The sequence below is a fragment of the Gossypium raimondii genome, chromosome 3 (genome assembly GCF_025698545.1).
Source record: "Gossypium raimondii isolate GPD5lz chromosome 3, ASM2569854v1, whole genome shotgun sequence".
NCBI classification, from domain to species: Eukaryota; Viridiplantae; Streptophyta; class Magnoliopsida; order Malvales; family Malvaceae; genus Gossypium; species Gossypium raimondii.
The window spans coordinates 12,833,205-12,852,786 of record NC_068567.1 but is presented as its reverse complement, the minus strand read 5'-3'; the positions used below and the strand labels follow the sequence as shown (position 1 = coordinate 12,852,786).

The 19,582-nt window shown below is 30.2% G+C and overlaps 1 protein-coding gene across 1 annotated transcript; it reads left to right on the top strand.

Annotated features, from left to right (window-relative positions):
• The first annotated feature begins 13,734 nt into the window (after window positions 1–13,734).
• On the top strand, window positions 13,735–16,381 carry LOC105797227 (uncharacterized). Its single transcript, XM_012627175.2, has 4 exons — window positions 13,735–14,205; window positions 14,315–14,397; window positions 14,477–14,676; window positions 16,148–16,381. The coding sequence occupies exons 1-4, from the start codon at window positions 13,967–13,969 to the stop codon at window positions 16,253–16,255; spliced, it is 630 nt and encodes a 209-aa protein (XP_012482629.1). The 5' UTR covers window positions 13,735–13,966; the 3' UTR covers window positions 16,256–16,381.
• The last annotated feature ends 3,201 nt before the right edge of the window (window positions 16,382–19,582 follow it).

Sequence of the window (19,582 nt, the reverse complement as noted above, 5' to 3'; positions counted from 1 at the left end):
CGCCGCTAAAGGCCTGTTTTGGTGTAGTAACTAATTTACCATTAAATGTTAAAAAAATAAAATTTTACGGAATTAGATTGATTGAATGAAAAATGACGGGAATGGGTCAATTTTTTAAAAACGCTTCCAACTGAAAGCTTTTTTAGGTGATATGTAGAAAAGTGTTTCTAGTTGGAAACTCTTTTCCGCCATTTTTCAGCAAAAGCGCTTCCAGTAGGAAGCTCTTTCCATCAAGTCAACAAAAGCGCTTCTAGCAAGAAGCTCTTTTCCCTTGATTTTTCTAGCACCATTTTGTAAGGGTTAAGGTTTTTTTTATTTAAATTAGGGTTTAGGGGTTTTTTTGAAATTTTTAATTAATTATTTTGTAATAATTTTTTGAGATGTTAAATAATAATTTAATTCAAAATTAAAAAACATCGTATTTTTACACTAATCATATATTTGAATCCTGGAAAATTGAATTAGATTCATAATCGAAACTCCGTCTACTCTGCAAGGATGAAATATTAATTATTAATTTTTTCGCCTTCTTAATATTAGAGTGGTGGCCGATTTTCCAAAAAATTATTTATTGATGAAAATGTGGTTCTTATCATGACGAATTACAGAACTTGCCATTGATAATTTTGAAAAAAAAATGAATACTTTGTATTCGAAAAAATATTTTAGGAAAATATTAAGATAATTTAAATAAATAAAAAATTGAGAGAACAAAAAAATTTTAGAGAATTTGAGAGGGAATTGATAATATGAGAGAGAGAGTTGAGATTGAATTGGAAAAAAATGAAATAGGGGATTTATAGGATAAATTTTTTTACCAGGGGGCAACGGATAATTAAATAGTTGTTGAAAGTAGGTGACCGTTGGGGGGAAAAAAGCTTCATACTAGAAGTGCTTTTGTTGAAAAATGGCAGAAAGAGTTTCCGGCTGGAAGCGTTTTTCAAAAATTGACACATTCCCGTCATTTTTCATTCAATCGGTCTAGTCCCGTAAATATTTTATTTTTTTGGCATTTACTAGTAAATCAGTCTAAATTAAATATAATAGATAAACCCTAAATTCTTTTTCTCAAGTAGTTTGTTTCTTATATTTTTGTTTTGTCCACTCGCCCATTAACCCTCTCTTTCTTTCTTATTCTCATTCAATCTATGTGTCTTCTCCTTTTTTTAGTTTGTAGATCTATTTTATGGGTATCATTATTGTCTTCACAAATTGTGATGGATAGATGACGATGCCTATCTTCACTTAAACACCACTGACCACCGGCAATTTCTTTTAGAAAGTGGGTGACTCTTCATTGACTTCTTAATATGTTTCTATTTTTTAGAGTATTTTAGAATAATAAATGATTTCATGAATCGGTTTGGACCCATGTTATCTTAAGTTTTATATTTTTTTTATTTTTTCATCGTTTAATAAATCTCATTTTTAGAAGTTTTTGTCTACTCTTGTAGTACACTTTTTAGTCTTGCTTTTGAAAGTGATTTTAGGGCTAGTTTTGTTGTTGTCCTTTCTAGTTTGGTGGATGTTCGGTTCTTTTTTCGATTTATGCCCATCTCTTTGGACTATCCGGGACTGATTTTCTTATTGTATTAAGTGCTTGCAATCACTCCAAATATGTTGTGTTTGGGTTGTGACAGAGTCAATTGTCAACGTGCCATAATGTTCTATTGATTCTGAGGCTGAAGTCTTTGTTGTGTTGATGGAGCTTATCATTCACCACCTACAACAAATATTTTTTTATTAATTTCCCTTTGAAAAAATTTAATCAACTTCGCTTTACAGAAGATTTCAGTTTTATAATTAGAATTCCGATTTAACAAATCAAAATTAAAGACAAAAAAAATGGATTTGTGTTAAATCTCAGTAATTGAAAAGATAGGTCAAGAGAACCCTATATGATGACATGATGGTTAAGGGTGTTCACCGCTCCAAGTATGGCCTAAGTTCGAGTCGCGCTAGTCGCATTGATTGTTTGGGCTTTACCCTATTATTATAATCCATAAATAAATAAATAAAAGACTGGTGAAGAATTTGAGGGGATGTCAAATTAGGGAAGGAATTCAATAGATTTGTCACTTTATTTATAAAAATAATATAAATGATTAAATATATTAAAAGTTTTAATTCAAATATAATCTATACTTAAAAAGAATTTGACTGGATTGTAAAATTATAAAATATTTTATTTTTGAGATTTGTGAAAATAATCATGTAACATATTTATAAAGAATTGTAATAAATATTAATTATTATCTTGGTTGAAATAGTAAAATTAAAAAATTGTATGTTTAGTATTTTGGGTTTAAATCTCATCTTTTATAAGTATGTATTTTTTTAAATTTTATATAAAATGATAAAAATACCCTTAAATAAAATTTTATTGCTTTGTTAAAATAATTTTTTAGGTAATTTAACAACTGAGTTATGACCCAGTTATAAGTAATACTAATACCATCAAAATCTTTAAAGCAACAAATATATTTTGAAGGTAATTTTTTTATATTTCTATATAAAATCTAAATACGTTGAATTATATTTGAACCCAAAATATATAATTCTTTTTATGATCTTTAACTTTACTATTTTAACTAATATTATATTTGATTTTCATAAACTTATTACATAAAATATTTCAGGTGTGTATTTAAAATAGATATCAATAATATTTCACTTTGCATTCAAATTATAATAGATGACACAGTTGAATTTCTTAATTTCTAAATATTAATATTAACATTTATATTTTTGGATGGAAAAAAGAAGATGAAAAATACATCAAAACTAGCCTAGAAGTAGCCAGAGCATTGCAGTCTTTTTCCAACGCCCATCCATGGCAAGCAAATGCATGTGTAATACAAGTAATGAGGTTGTAGCAACGAAGAAGGGCATATCATTGGACAGAATGTCTTAACCAACGGAGCCTTAAGACTGTGGTGCCGTGGAGTTAACCCTTTCCAATCTCCAGTGGCTGCCACCTCAAATATTTTCATGGTCCAAATATTATATAAAAATGAAAGTGGGCAGTAGACTAGACTTATATCTGTGGAGTCAAACCAAAGGGCACCGCTTGACTTGTTCTCGTGAATATCCAACCCTTTGCCGCTTTGCGTTTGAAAAATCAAATGATGAGTAGTGTCCTTGCTTATTGGAGCATATTATAGGTTAGTTCAAAAAATCTTAAGAGATCATGGGAAAGACATTTTTGTGTGTGTTTTTTTAAAGAGCTCGTATGGTTGTTACTAACTATATGTATAATAATATGTATGTAAGGCGGAAGTCAAAAGGCAATGACAAACCCATGAATGGGGAGTAGATTTGATTCGTTAATAATTAAGAGACCAGAAAGAGTAGTTGTCGTTTGTGTTGTATTTTGTAGGTTTGACAATGGGTTTTGTTTCCTTCTCTCTTGGTTGGCTAATGTTAGACTTGTCCTCACTTAGATCCGATATGCACTGGAAAATGCCAGATTTATATTGCAGTTGACGAGAATTATGTTTTATATGTGCTAAGCCAATCCGTGAATCTGAACACAAAATTATGTGAATGGTTTTGGGGCCCTTGGGTTATCCTATGAATTCTGTGCAATGAAAATGTAATTTTAAAATCGGATTTCGTATGTACTAGGTCAATTTGCCCGGCCCGTTTTATTAAACCAAATGAAATAATAGTCCAAAAACCATAGTGTCCAGTATTACAAAGCCCAAATGCCTAAAACAAACCCGTATGGCCCAACAATTTTACCCAACCCATATCAGCCTAAAACTAAAAAACAAAAAGAAACCCTAGACAGCAACAGCTTCCAGCGCCGTTCTCCCCACGCCTCCATGCGTCGTGCCACGCCACGTCATCGTATGACCATTCCTGCAACAAACAAAAGACTAACAACGCAGGACCAAACAAAAAAGGACAGATAGCAGTTGTAAAAAATTCAGATTTTGATTATTTGTTTTCATTTTTCAGCAATATAAGGCCAGATATCAGAAATTGTAAAGGGGACGATTATTGAATGAGCAAAAAAAATCAGAAAGCAATAAAAATCAAAGTTTGCTAAAGGTGATTCTGAGAGTTTTTTTTTTCACTTTATTTTTTTCTCGATTTATTATTCACTTTTATATATACACGAAAAAAAAAGAGGAGGAGAAAGGAGGTTCTTACCTTCGCGAAGTCGCGCCGTCGGAGCCCTGTCGATTCCGTCCAAAATGGAGTTGGATGGGGTTCGGGTTGTGCAACGGCGGAGAGAAAAGGAGATCATTTTCTGTTTGTTTTAAATGGCTTAGGGGTTAATTTTTTAGGGTTTGTGGTGACTTTTATATGGGGTTGAAACGGCACCGTTTAGTGCCCGTTCGATGGCTATAAACGGTGGCGTGTTAGCACCGACCGATGACCCGACCCGAGCACGCGGCCGGATCCGCGCGCTTTTGTCTCGGAGGGAATATTTGCGCCATTAATCCTCCTGATTTGTTTCATTGTTTTAATCCAGTTTTCCTTTATTTTCTAAATTTGCCCCGCCTTTTTGATGTTGTCTCAGTTTGGCCCATACTGTTGCGATGCGTTTTGAGGGATAGGGAATATTTCCCATTTAGTCCCCTGTGTAATGCACGTGCTTCATTTGGCCCTTCAACTTTATTTTATTTTCGTTTTTTTTAAATTCAATTTAATCCCTACTTACCCAATCAAATTTTTTAAGCTTTATTCATTAATTTGTTCAGCTATTTGTTATCCTGTAATTTTATTGAATTCTAAATTTTAAATACTGTTTTTCATTTTTTATATATATAATTTAGTTTAAGCCATTTATTTTATATGTTATTTTAAAATTAGTTTATTTTTATTTATTTTATTTAAAATTTCTCTTATATATATATATATTATTGAACTTGTATATGATTATTTTACTTGCTTTATAGATTATTTACATTAAGTTGCTTTGTATATTATTTTATTCTAAGATATTTTATATATTACTTATTTTAAAATTAACTTGCTTTAAATTGATCTATATTAACTATTTAAAACATGTTTACATATATTGTTTACTTAGTTTTATCACTTATTTTAATTGTTCTGCATATCTATTTTTTAAACTTTATTTTATTATATACTTAGTTTATTTCAACTCTTTATATATATATATATATATATGTATGTATGTATTATCATCTTTATTATTATTAATTTTTTTCTCTCATGTATTGCTTATTTAAATTAATATATGTATATGATTTTATGCATTTTGATAAAATATTTATTTTTAAATTTATTGGGATACTATTATTTTATGAAGTATTTGTTTTTAACTATATTTTCATTTATTTCAAACTTTCATGTGTATATATATATTATTTTAAACTTATTTTAATATATAATTTCCTTCTTTCATGTTGCTTAATTTTTGTTATTTAAAAACTTGTTACATTTTATTTAATTAAGCTTGTTACTTTTTAAGATTAAATTTTAATTCATTTTGCTTGCTAATATGGATGTTAGTATTTGCATAATGTAGGATATAAAATTGTTGCTCTTATGTATATGATATTGTTTATTCGTATATATTAAATCTTTGTTACTTATTAGTTTATGCTTTAGTTTACGAATTATCATTTCGCGTTGTACATTATTATTCAATCGTTTTTTTATTCATTCAAAAGATTACAAATGTCAAAGTTATTACATACAAAAGTTTTCAAGATAAACTCGGGATTTGGAATCTTCGAGAAGATTGAACCCTAACGTATTGGGTTCCAATTTTCTTCGTTGAGTTTAAATAATCGAGAATATTCGCTAATCAAAACGTATAAATAAAAAGCTTCCTCCCGGGAATTTGACACGTTGTGCCCTAATGTATTGGACGTGACACGTTGACTTCTCGAGATGAGAATTTTCCAAAAAAATAATAAGGGCAATATTCAATGCTCGGAAATTTGAGAAATTGTGCCCTAACGTATTGGGTTTCGATTTTTCATCTGACTTGAAGCAATTGAATATCCTTTTTTAGACTTCACCGCACGAGTTTTGAAAGTCAAAAGACAAGCTTATTCTCGAGGACTAAAAATGTCGTGTCCTAACGTATTGGGTGTGACATTTTATTACTCTGAGACAAGAAGGTCTTTAGCATCTGCTTCGATTTATCCAAGCCTCTTTTATAAAATTAACATTAGTAAAAAAGGGAGGATCGTATTTTTTAATTCTTCACGGATTTTCGATATTCGGCATTAAGACCTTAATTAATCAATTCGGTACCAATTTTGGGCGTTACGAGGGTGCTAACTCTTCCTCGTGCGTAACCGACTCCCGAACCTATTCTCTTAAAATTTTGCAGACCAAAATCGTTTTTAAGGTGAGCCGATCACACCCCAATAAAGGATCGGTGGCGACTCCAATTTTCGTTTTTAAAGTCGACGACTGTTTTTTGTTTTCAAAAAAAATGGTTTCGACATCGTAAATTAAAATATAGAAATACTTTAATTAATTATGAAACTATAGTAGTGATTTGTCGAGCTATTAAATCGAGAAAATTATTAACAAGTAGTATATAGAGGATGTTAGATGAGAGATTAAACTAGGACTTATAACAGTTTGATGATAGTGAGAATCTATACTATTATTAATATAAGAAAATAGATCAAGAATCGGCTAAGGTAGCGGTGATCTAATTCACTAAGATAAGAGTAGGGTTTTCTTTTATTTTTGTTAAATTATTAGCCTAGTATAGTAGCTTATTATACTCCATCCATTAGAAATTGAAATGATTAAGTTTCATTAATGTAACCATTGATGAAGGTTAGTAACTTAGAGAAAGAAATTATGACAACTATGTTTAAAATAAGTTAAGATTTTGTTATAACCATGGTAGGAGTTGTCGATACATGATTAACTATGTGATATTAATGACTAAATTGTAAAGAATGAAATTTATTGAATATAAATGTTATGGATTGATAATTTGAGGTCCCTAGAGAATAAATACAAGTAAGATCTTATTCGATCAAGTAAATATCAAAATACGCGCATTTTGGATATTAAGATTAAAAAGGACTCAAGCGTAAAGAATGCAATTATATTTGATTGTTGATCATATCATTTTGTAAATAAATTATCGTACGTAACTGATACGAGATTAGAATATTGAGGATCAAAATGAAATCGAGCGTAAGATAGCGAAATCGATTTATACTAGCATAATTAGTTTTCTTTACATATAATTACCAAATAGCTAAAACATAAGAAGGGTAGCTATGCTTTGACGGGATTAAATATGAAAAATTAAATAATAAGGGTTAAATGGTAATAGATCAAATGAAAATATATTATGCTAATTCAATGTGATGGAAATGTATATATAGATAATAAATTGAAACTAAGCATTAAGTAGAACAATAAATTAGATTGATATCATAATTGAAATGGATTGTATATTAGTTCTCCTTTAATACGATTAATTATACAAGTTTATTTGTGTTTCAATTATAAAAATTGCTTATGCTTGAATTTGTTAATTGAAAATTACCTTAATTTATGTTTAATATAATCGAATAATATTATTATCAAACATGATTCGAGGTATATATTTTTAATTATTGATACAATTGCGTACTTGTGGTAATGATGGATATTAAAATACTATCTATGTTATATTGTGCTTGAATGGTAATTGGTAAAGTAAATTTCTCTATTAACGGTGTTGGATAGAATTGCAGGTATAGTTGACATGTCATAGGGTTTGTTTTGATAGGTGAGAGATTTAACACTGGCCAAGTATCATATTATGATAGTTCTTTAATTCTCTGGGAGTCGAGAACATATCACCAACTAAAAGTCCCTGAGGGTACAAGCGTATTCTGGTGTGGTTGGTAAGATCATTGCATTTATGCCCAATTAGCACTTTAGTCCATATAATGGTGTGTTGGTGGATTGATCCGCATATCCATCCTTGAGTCTAAATCAATTAATAGGGGTTGTAATAATGATTAAGAAAATGTGAATTATAAATGGTAAGTTATTATATGATATAAGCATGATACTAAGATTAAATTGAGTTATATGAAACGAGACGCTAATATTCTAAGGGTGCGTTGATATTTTGACAACTAAAAGTGTAAAACGAAAACCTGAGGGTGTTTTAATAATTAGATATTATGAAATCTTATGATATTAATGTGAAGCTTGTGATATAATGATTTTCATCTATGCTATTTAATTTAGTTTCACAATGTATATATTGATTTGAGTATGTTAACATTATTAAGTATTCAATACTCAAATACGATTATATTTGTTTTTGTGCACAAGTTTGAACAGGTTTTTATTAGATCAAAGTCATAAAGCATACAAAGTAACTCAAATAAAATTAATGCCCTTATACATATATGTATATAGTTAATGGCATGTACTTAAGTTGTGTCTTATGGTTTAGTGTTTATTTTGATCGCTTTTGGTATGTTTGATAGTTTAGACTTATTTAGTCTTATTTGACAAATTTCCAATGCTTGAATAGTGGATTAATATGCATGTTTATAAGTGTTAGTTATGTAAATAACATTTAATTATTTTATTTTAATTAGTAATAATATATTTTTTGTTATTTATCTCTTAATTAATTTAAATTAATTAAAGAAATATAATTATGACACAATATGCGATGTCATCATTTTTACTAATAGTAAATTTAGCTTCATTACGATAATTTTGACTTAACATGTGGCACTTTATAGTTGGTCCAAAATTTTCTTTGTTTACAATAACATGCCTCTTTTTATACACATTACACTTACCACTTAACTTCAATAAATTAAAATAACATGCCTCTTTTTATACATACCATTAATTTGTGCATCGCATGAATATACAAATTAGTAAAATTATATAGAAAAATGCTATAAATATTTTAATATTTGACATTTTTATAATAAAAAAATATTTTAAGAAGATGAAATATCCAAAAACTACAACATATTAAAAGTGAAATTATTATTTTTTGCTCATTATAAAATTTATTTTCAAACATATAATCTGTAACACCCCAAACTCGGCTTAGACATTATAGCCAAATTTGGAGGAGTTACATCAACCTGTGGAAGAACTGATATCAATAGGTGTTTAGAAAATACGAGTATGACAACAGTCTTAAAACTATTTGTTCGTTGATAGAAAACACTTGAGAAATTACTTAATTTGTAGCGAAAAATCTTTTCAGAGTTTTAATTTTGAAAATCGAAATTCATTCTGTGATTTAGCAGTTGCACTTTTTAAAATACCAGTTACAGGCAATTTAACAAAAACCCAAAACAAGTCCACAACAAATTACAAATTAAAGACCCAATAGTTCAATAATTACAGAAATCGTCATATTTACATTAAGACGAAACCAATCCGAGCTCCCACACGCCGTCTAGTCCTAAGTCAGAAGGTTACTTGAACAGTCAAAGATAAGATAAAAGGGGTGAGCTAAAAAGCTCAGTGTATAACCAAAATCAAACAGAGATCATACAAAACACAATATACAAATAAGGGTAACGCAGAGAATTTCATAACAATTACACAACCGGAACTGAGCAAATCAGAGTATCACAGAGGATTTCATAACGATCACATAAATAGAACGGAGAATGCATGTTTATGCCAATGCGGTATTTTTCACAAAACCATAATGTAGATTTTTAAGAAACTTCTACCCAACTCTGCTACACACCAAAATAGAATTCCCTAGAACTCGTCCACCAAATCACACCAACAGATAATTGTGGACATTGCCACTAGAATTGCAATTAAAATTGTCAGATCATATATTTGTAGTCAAGCCACTATTATTGCAGACAAGCTGCCAGACAGAATTGTGGATAAACCACTAGATAATGCAGATCATTAAACTGACAGAACTTCCTTTTTTCACATTATCCCGAACCCCATACAATGTGTCATGGCATGCATATTCAAAATCAGAACGTTAAGCATATAGGACATGCTGTAGTACAATAATAGAAACAGAAGTCATGGGAGTCCACGCTTCGCAGGACCGATTTTTCAAACCTCAAAGGACCATATTAGTATTGCCATGAAGTCACATGCATGTTTATAAAACAAAATCAATATTAAACAAATCAACATATTCGGATAACACATGTTCTCATCCAATGTAGTAATATAGAAACATACCATCAAAATTACAGAACACAGGTCATACTTGAATAAATCACATACCTTAACACATCCCACACCAAAACACATTATACGCTAACAGATCATACTTACTTAGCTTATATCATATCAACAATATGTACATATAATAGTTTATACACTAACAGGTCATCAAATATTGAGTTTTATAGCTTAATCCAAATCATAAGGACCCTACGAAAGGCCTACATTCGATCCAAACAACGTTTATGGCCCTAGGGAAAATATTGAAATTTTGGCCCACACAACCGTGTGGCTTCACATAGCCTACATGTCTGGCTCGTGTGGGTCATACGGCCTGGCACACGACCATGTGACTCAAGTCACAAAGTTACATAGTCTGGCACACGGCTTGGCACACAGTCAAATTCCAATCACCAAAGCTGCCAATTTTCAAGCTTGGAAAATCAGCAGACTTGCAACGACTTTTTGGATGGGATCCTGGAATTTCTGTGTTGAGATGTCATCATGGCGTTTGAATATCTATCTCTTAGCTTCAAAATGCATTTTGAATCACTCGATTTTGAGTTCAGGAGCTCAAGTTATGACTCTTTTAGTGAAGACTGCGCAAGCAGAATTTCTGAATGGGATTATGACGGGAATTACGAATTTCAGGCTTTTAATTCGAGTTTAAATCATACAAGTTCTGGTTTTAAGCTTAATTTTTATTATATATGAGTCCAACATTGTATTTATCAGCTCTTATTATTTTATTATTATTTTATTCTGAATTTTTTATAATTATTAAGTATTTTAAGTTATTCAGGAGTTTTATGTTAACAAGAAAGTTTAGTTTAAAACTTTTTCTTGTTTAGATTAAATTAGAGTTCTAGTATACTTAAGAGTTTTATTTAGATTTATTTAGCTAGCCTATATATAAGCTTTTGCGTTGTACACAATGGAGTCAATTCATTATTATTCTATTTCTCTTTTGAGTTAATAAATTCTCTCTACATTTTTCTTTTCAAGAATTTCTCTTGAATTTCTTTTAGAAGAGTTTTAATAATCTTTTTAGATTGTGGGGATCATCTTCAAACTTTTTCTTGCCAAGGTTTCTATTTTGGAGAGGAATTTAGAGTCACTTGCAGGGGGTTGTGGATTCTTCGTGTTTCCAAGGCTTCTTAGGACTTCTACATGCCACATTCTATCTTTCCATTTATTTTTCTTTATTCGTTTCCTTATTATTCTAATCTTTGATTTATTATTTTATTTTAGTTATTTATTTTAATTATTTTATCTCACTTGGATTCGATTTCGTTTCAGGTTGTGTCAAAATCCAAGTTTCTTTCCGAACGTCTAGAGCCCTAAGTCAAATCTGCGACTTTGACAAACTTTACGATCCGCTTTCGTGTTCATCCTTTTCATCCTTTATCATAGCCCCAATTTTGGCTTCTATCATTCGTTGATTTCTCGAGTTTTCGTTACACACCTGGTACAATTTCGACGTAGAAGTAGCATTGACGATTTCAGAGCCTAAAAATAACATAAACGCGTGCAATTAAATGATTATACAGAAACCAAATCCACTTTCCTAACACAAACGTTCATATTCGACTTCCAAAATGACAAACACTTACACAACAAAAATCGTTAGCAAACTAATGTTTAAGAGGCTGGAAAAGCGTCAATTGTTGTCCGATCCTTTCTTAGAATCACATCAAACAATCAAACCAATTACCCAAAATAGAGTTTAACCCTTATGACTCAAATTCGGTATCCAACAGAAAAAAAGGTTATTAACTAACGATAGAAGACATTAAACCCTTACCCAACGGAAATAAAGTGTTCCATAAGGATAACGAATAACAAATTCGCCACACCCGCATCAAGATTTGAATCCAGAAAGCAAAAAAAATGAAATAAAAAGGATAGAAAACGTAGAGAAGCAGAGAACCGAAACAGTTTTGTGGGGAAGGAAGAGAAGAACGCGAGAAAACCAAGAATTTAATTAAAAGCTTTAAAAAAATAAAATTGAGTTATTTTCAAGAAAAAGAAAGAAAATGTAAAATATTTCCTTATTACTTTCACAAAGATTCAAACACAAGACAAATAGGTAAATTAATAAATACCTTACCACCAAACTAACAGGCTCATTCTTGACATTAGTTGATTGGAAATAGAGGTCAAGACAAAAACAATAAAAATTCCACAAAAGGGATTTGAATACAAAACCTTAAACACACATCCAGAGCTCTTAACCATTAAACCAAACTAAATCACTTTACAAAATTTCCAAAATCTTAATTCAAAATGAAGAGGTGACCACTCTTTTCACTAACTTAATTCATTCCGACCCAATTTTTGGGATTATACATAATCAAAATCCTTACAAAATGTATATTGCTAATTGAATAAATTTATAGTATTAGATTATTAATAGTATTGAATTAATTGATAATTTATTATATTAATTGCAATAGTAATTGAATAAATTAATAATGTTAACCATATATGTTATGCCAATCAACTTCAATTTTTCAAATAAGACATATTTTTAAAATTGTCTTCAAAAAAAGTTATTTCATCTTAATGGTAATTTTATTTTAATAAATTTAGAATTTGTAAATTTATTATAAAGGAATAATGTTTTGTATTTAAAATATAAATTTATACATAAAAATTAATAATATAAATATATAATTATGATTCGATGGTCGAATTAATAAGATGATTATTTTTAATTCAATAAGCTATTTAATAGTACCCAAATAATAAATAAATAAATCTTTTATATAATTCAAATCCAAATGATAATTAAAAAACATAATTAATGTAATTCAATTATGTTTGAACAATTAGATTCTTGACTTTAACATATCTCCATTTTGTTAAAAAAAGTAAAATCCAATTATAATTTACAAGATGTAAATCAAAGAAGACATTATATCAGAATATCAGCTAAAGGTGGACAAAAGAATGCTTTACACTACATCAAACAACAAACATTATTTTTTTTTTAAAAATCAAAATAAAAAACAACTTTATTGGGTTTGAACCATTTTAATCTTTAATGGGTTTGAGCAGTTGGGCCAAATTTTTAAAAAAATCCAAAACATGGATCAAACTGGTTGAAGCTTCTTTTGGTTTTTTTATTGGTCAAAACAACATTATTGATTGAATTGATACGAGAATTTTGTTAAAGTAGGCCTAAATCGGAAAACCCATCTATTGAAACTAGTTGGGCTTAGAATATAAAAATGGTGTCAATTTGGTGGGAAATGACTAATTTATAATTATCTCGGGAGTTTTTCACAAGCGGATTGAAGATACAACGAGTGTGTAGTGAAAAAAATTAAATATATAAATAAATGTAAAAAAAAATTGATAGTATAAAAAATCATGTAAAATTGTAAAATCATTTTAGTTCTACACTCGTATCTGAATTTTATTTGTGAATATTGTTTTTAAGAAAAATAAAAAATTCATCCCCGACCGGATCTACAATACAAGTTGATAGGTTGATGATAACTTGTAGTGCATTTAGATATGATATTTGACAAATTCCAATAAATTAAAAGACGTTATTCCTTGAAGAAAATCAAACAAACGAACTAGAAATAGCAATTAGGAGGAAACTTGTAAGGAAATTCAACATATGGCCTTAACCAGGACTAGGGTTCATTGACTTTAATCAAATTTATAATATTTTACCTTTCTTCCTAACCCACCTAAAGCATACTTTTGATCGTTTCTAGCTGCCATTCCTACGCGCGATAATTTATTCAACAAAACCCTCTCTGAATTTTTCTCATTTTCACATACCTTTACTTCATTTCATTCCCAGACATTTATGGCGACTACTTCAGCATCCATCTTTCCATGCAAACTTCAAATGCCATATTCCTGCAAACTCCAGCCTCCCATTATACGTTTTAGCCATTCAATACACAAGGCCAAAAATCATCAGATTCTACGGAACCACAATCTGCAACCGCCGGGCATCGGTCTTAGGTTGCTAAATACAGACAGGGTCAACAACCTGGTCGTGTGTTGCAGTATTGGATCAGGACCTTCAAATCCCGGTTCCTGGTTAGTCTTATCTACCATTATTTTGCCCTTTTTTTTTCTTTTTTCTTTTTTTTTTTTTACAAATAAACAAGGAAAGAAATGATGTATTTGAGAGTGAGTTTTTGAGCAGGAAACTATGGGTTGTGGGACTTGTGATGAGTATAATCCTACCCTTTTGGAGGAGCAAATGGGGGCCATTGTTAAAACTGAAAGGTATGGATCATAAGTTATTCAAAGTGCATTTCCATATCTCATCAACATATTTTTGAGGTTAAGTAGTATATATGTACAGACGAAGTTGAAACAATAATAGATAAAGCAGAAGAGGTGACGGATATTGTGGAAAAAGTGGCGGGACAAGTGGAGGAAGTGGCGGATGATATCGGAAATCATCTGCCGGAAGGCAGACTTAAAAATGCCCTTCAATTTGTTGAAGATATGGCTCAAAATACAGCTGACGGTGCACGCTTAGCTGGGGATCTCATTGACAAGGTATTTTGTTTTCATTGCTATTTACCTAATCCCTTTTTCTTTTCAGCATTTTTAATTAATTATTAACAATTGGATTAAGTTAGTTAATATTTTATCACTAGCATAAATTCTAGATAATACCTCCAAAAAGAAAAAAAAATTTATCACTAGAGATACCTTTTATTTTAGGCACTTAAAAAAAATATTTACCAAATGGATACTCACCTTATGAAATTTGTTTATTTTATTAAAATTACAAACATGGCATTGGTTATTTTGCATTAATAAAACGGATATTAATATCCAAGGTGGAAAAAAATTAGTTATTTTAACCAAAGTGATCAAAATAAATAAATTTTGTAAAGTGAGTGCCCATTTTGATTTTTTTTTCTTTTGAATGTCTAAAATGAAAATTTTTAAAAGTTAGGTGACTATCTATGTAGTTTACCGTTAAAATAATATTTATAGGAGGCGATTGAATTTTAGTTCAGTTTTCAACTCGAGGATTGTGAGGTTTATGGATAGTTTAAGAATTGGTAAGTATTATATTATTAGTTTCAATGACTTGAGGAAAACCCTAGTAACAAAGGAAAAAAGGTGAATGTATCTAGAAATCTCTTAATTATAGAGACCTAATCAAATTAGTCTCTCTATTATTAAATGAATTAATTTAATTCATACCATTAAAAAGAACTAAATAAGGTCAAATTGGAATAAAATTAATATTTAATGTTTAAAAAAGTTAGTAATTTCAAAGTTTTATAGTTCTATAAATTAAATCTTTTGTTTGGGATTGAATTGCAATTGAAGGAAAAATTCAAGACATTTTTATACAATAAATGTTAATTTTGTTACAATTTGGACTTATTTGATTCTTTGTGATAGTATAGGGACTAAATTGATCCACTTAATAATAGAAGGACTAATTTGATTCAATCTCTATAATACAGGACCTCCAAGTACTTCAATAAAAAAATATAAACATAATGAAAATTTTAGCCCCTAGTTGCCCATTTTGTCACTTTGATCATATTCCTTTTTGACCACTTTAACTCTCTACCTTCAAAATTCAATCAAATTACTTATTTTTAGACGAAAAATTGACTAAACTATTAAAATTTTAACAACGTTGATGTTGTAACTCATGTGTACTTCATTATTTACACACATAACTTTCTAAAAGTTTATATATAGTGGCTGTTTGAATCACTTTTCATCCCACAAAATTAAATTTATTAAAATCTAAATGCTTAAAGTCAAAACAATCCAAAAATAAAAATAAAATCAAAGTGAAAAAGAAGTAAATTTATTGTAATTTCAAATATGTAGGTGGACCTTCATGTTCTTTATCTACTAAATGGCAGAAACTGCACATATCTTATTTTTTGGTATTAATCTATTAAATGTGTTGATTATGTTGAAACGAATGATGCGATAGCTTCGTATCTATACCATTAATATTTCTGTGTAATCTTAAAACTTAAAAATGCAGGTAGAGGAAGTGGAAGGAAAAGTGGAATCTTGGATGGGAGAGAATAGCATTGATGAAGAAGCAAAGAGAACAAAGGAAGAAGAAGCAGCAGCCAAGGATCAGGCCTAGCTTAGCCTAACATGCATCTCTTTTTAATTGCAAAAAAGGGTGGTTGATAAAACTTTTATTAGACGAATTTAAATCGTGTAATTCAGTTCTTGTCTTCTAATTTATTAGACATCTTTCTCCTGGCAACCAATTTTCACAATCCTTTTCGTCTTTCTCACCCCCAAAGTGTAATCCATCGAATTAAAAAAATAAATGGCGATTTACAAAAGAAATTTTAATATGTGCACTAAATAAATTAATGAGGTGGGATGTCGGTAAGGGTTAAATGGCTTTTGTGAATAAATCATATTTTCAATGCTTCAATTTTGAGATGTATTATAAATACTTCTTTTGGGGCACCAACTTAGACTTTTATACAAACATCACCCCTAAAACCTTTTTTTTTCTTTTTTATGGTTTATGTTGAGGTTGATGGTCGCCCTTTTCAATAATGTCGTCTTCATGATTCAAACTTACATCTTCTCTTGAAAATACAGTGTACCCTGCTATTACACCCAACAATTGTTAGTTAAAATATGTGTTCTTTTTAATATTAAATGATTTTGATATTGTCACACATACGCATGCAACGAGGTTAGGTTAAACATTTTATCGGACAACAAACCTCATAATTCTCTATTTCCCTCTTCTAGATATATTCTCTTCACTTCAATCTTTCCAAACCAAATCTACTAAGAAAACAAAGTCATTATGAGTTCACCTATTTCATGTATAACATTGTTTTTAATGATAATTTGAGTACTAATGCATTTAGGTATGTATAACATTGCCCCTAAGGATAATTAACCTACAAAGCATCCTTTAGGATTCAACAAGCACTTTTCTATGACAATTAGGGGTGTAACTGAGTCAAGTTAAACCTAAATATTGTCAAGCTTGAGCTCAAGCTCGACTCTAGATATAATCGAGCTGCTTGAGCTTGAGCTCAATTAAGCTCATTTACAAATGTTTGTACTCAAATTTGAACTCGAGCTCAACCTCGGCTCGATAATTAAGCTTAGGGTTGATAATATATATTAAGGGCAATGATTGTAACCTCCCCAACCTGATCTAGACGTTAAGACTGAATTCAGAAGATTACATTGGCACCGAAATAGCCCAGTAAAACTATCAGAGTTTATAAAATAATATTTTTAAATCATTTGTTTATTTTAGTAGAAAAACTTAGTGCGTTTTCAAAAGGTACAGTATCTTTTCAAAAACCGGTTGAGTTTAATGATTGTTTTGCACAAGTTGAATTCTAGTTTTATATATATATTTCAAACCTCATTTACATAGTCATGTAGCATAAAAGTGATATTTAACATAGTTTTAATGAAAATCAGATTTCATGCAAAATTAAATCAGGTTCCATATTTCAGCAGTCCTAAAATCAAAGTACATGTCAAGCATGCCAAATAAATCCAAAACCTAAGTCTCATGCCATAGTTCAAATAAACCATACAATCTCTAAATAACAGAAATTTCAAATAATAAATCTAAATATTTTTTAATAAAAATATTAATCCGAGCCAAGACACTCGGAATATCGAGTCTATGTCCTAACCTTGTTGGTTTATCTGTAAATATGGAAATAAAAATGGGGTGAGCTTAAGAAGCTCAGTGTGAGTCTATACACAAGAAAATCAATGCAAACAGTAGATGAAACATACAAAATAAAAATTTTCAAAACAATCACACTCATATAGCGATTCCGAGTATCAATTCTTTAGATCAACACATCAATATAATATTTTAGAATTCACATTTATGCATGCACATGCTTATGAATGGCGATGCAATTTCAATTTATCAGAGAAAATCCTACCCAACTTCGCTACACACCACAGTAAGAGTTCCCCATAACTCATCCATCCCTACACACTGTGTTGTGGATAAACCATTAGTAATTGCAGATGAACTGCCAGTAATAAAAATTGTGGATGAACCACTAGAATTTTCAAATAAAAAGTTTACAAACAAGCTGCCAATACGTTATGGATAAACCATTAGTCGTTGCAGATGAACTGCCAGTAATAAAAATTATGGATGAACCACCAAAATTTTTAGATAAAAAAAGAAGTTTGCAGACAAGCTGCTAGTACGTTGTGGATGAACCACTAGTCGTTACAGATGAACTGTTAATTCTTCCTCCATTCATATCGTCCTACCCCATGCAATGCAATATGACATGCTTATAACAAATTTATTCATTAACAATAGACATGCTTAACATGTATTCGGTTCATCAGTGATAGTAGGCATGCTAAACATGCAATCAGTAATACAGTGGCAGAATTAACGACACAGTTTATCAGAAATATAGTGACGGTAGATATGAATCATTCACATATCATGCATATAACAATAATAATTCAGTCACTCAGATCATAGATTCCAAAATATACATATTATTAGGGATTTAATTGAGAGAAATAAAACTCTAAAAATAATTCAAGAACTATACAGAGACTAAATTACACAATTCAAAAAATTCTGGGCAAAACTATAAAACTAGGGTCACATGGCCGTGTGGCCAAACCGTGTGAGAGGCTAAAGGTCATATGGAAGGGGTATACAACCGTGTAACAGGTTGTGGCCGTGTGAAAAATGCTAAAGTAACCCTATAGAAGGGACACGACCATGTGGTAGGCCGTGTTGAAGGTTCTTGGTCGTGTGAAGGATGAAGGTGCCCTCACGTAACAATAGCACATGGTTGTATGGTGGTCGTGTGGTCCACATTCTCGTGTAGGAGACTGTGTGGCCGTAAACCAACACACGGCTTGCCCCAATTCACTTGGTGAAGAACACACACCTTTCACTACGGGTTCGATTGGTGTTCCGATTTTTGGAATGTGACAATGACATAATTTAATAATATAAAAATATGAAAAGTTTGATAAGGCTTGCAAGCCATTCAAGTCAACTATTACTAAGTTCAGATTCGACTCGACTGGTAGCTCGAGCTCGAGCTTGACTCGATAATTACATTATCGAATTTGAATTTTTTTGAGTCAAACTTAAGTAGCTTGCGTGTAATTAATGCCCCGAAAATTCAGTTTCATATTTTGCGTTGAATTGATATAAGTTTGATAATTTTTTAAACATAATAAATTATTTTGTAAAATTTGAAAGAAATGTCAAATTTTGTATTTTTAGTAATTTTATGGGTCATGATCTTTTTTGAATTTTTAGTTTAATTTTGAGATTAATTTTAATTTTAATTTGGTTTGCCTTTTCAACTTTTAAAAGGGCTAATTTTGTATTCAACTTGTTTTCAAATTAGTATGATTAAGGGCATGTGTGTGACGTGTATTATTATAATTATTATTATCATTAAGAAACTAT

Bases quoted from the DNA above. Each gene is read 5' to 3' on its own strand.
- LOC105797227 (XM_012627175.2), top strand. From the start codon at position 13,967: ATGGCGACTACTTCAGCATCCATCTTTCCATGCAAACTTCAAATGCCA. The intron at 14,206-14,314 runs GTTAGTCTTATC...GTTTTTGAGCAG, and splicing joins CCTTCAAATCCCGGTTCCTG to GAAACTATGGGTTGTGGGAC. The intron at 14,677-16,147 runs GTATTTTGTTTT...TTAAAAATGCAG, and splicing joins CTGGGGATCTCATTGACAAG to GTAGAGGAAGTGGAAGGAAA.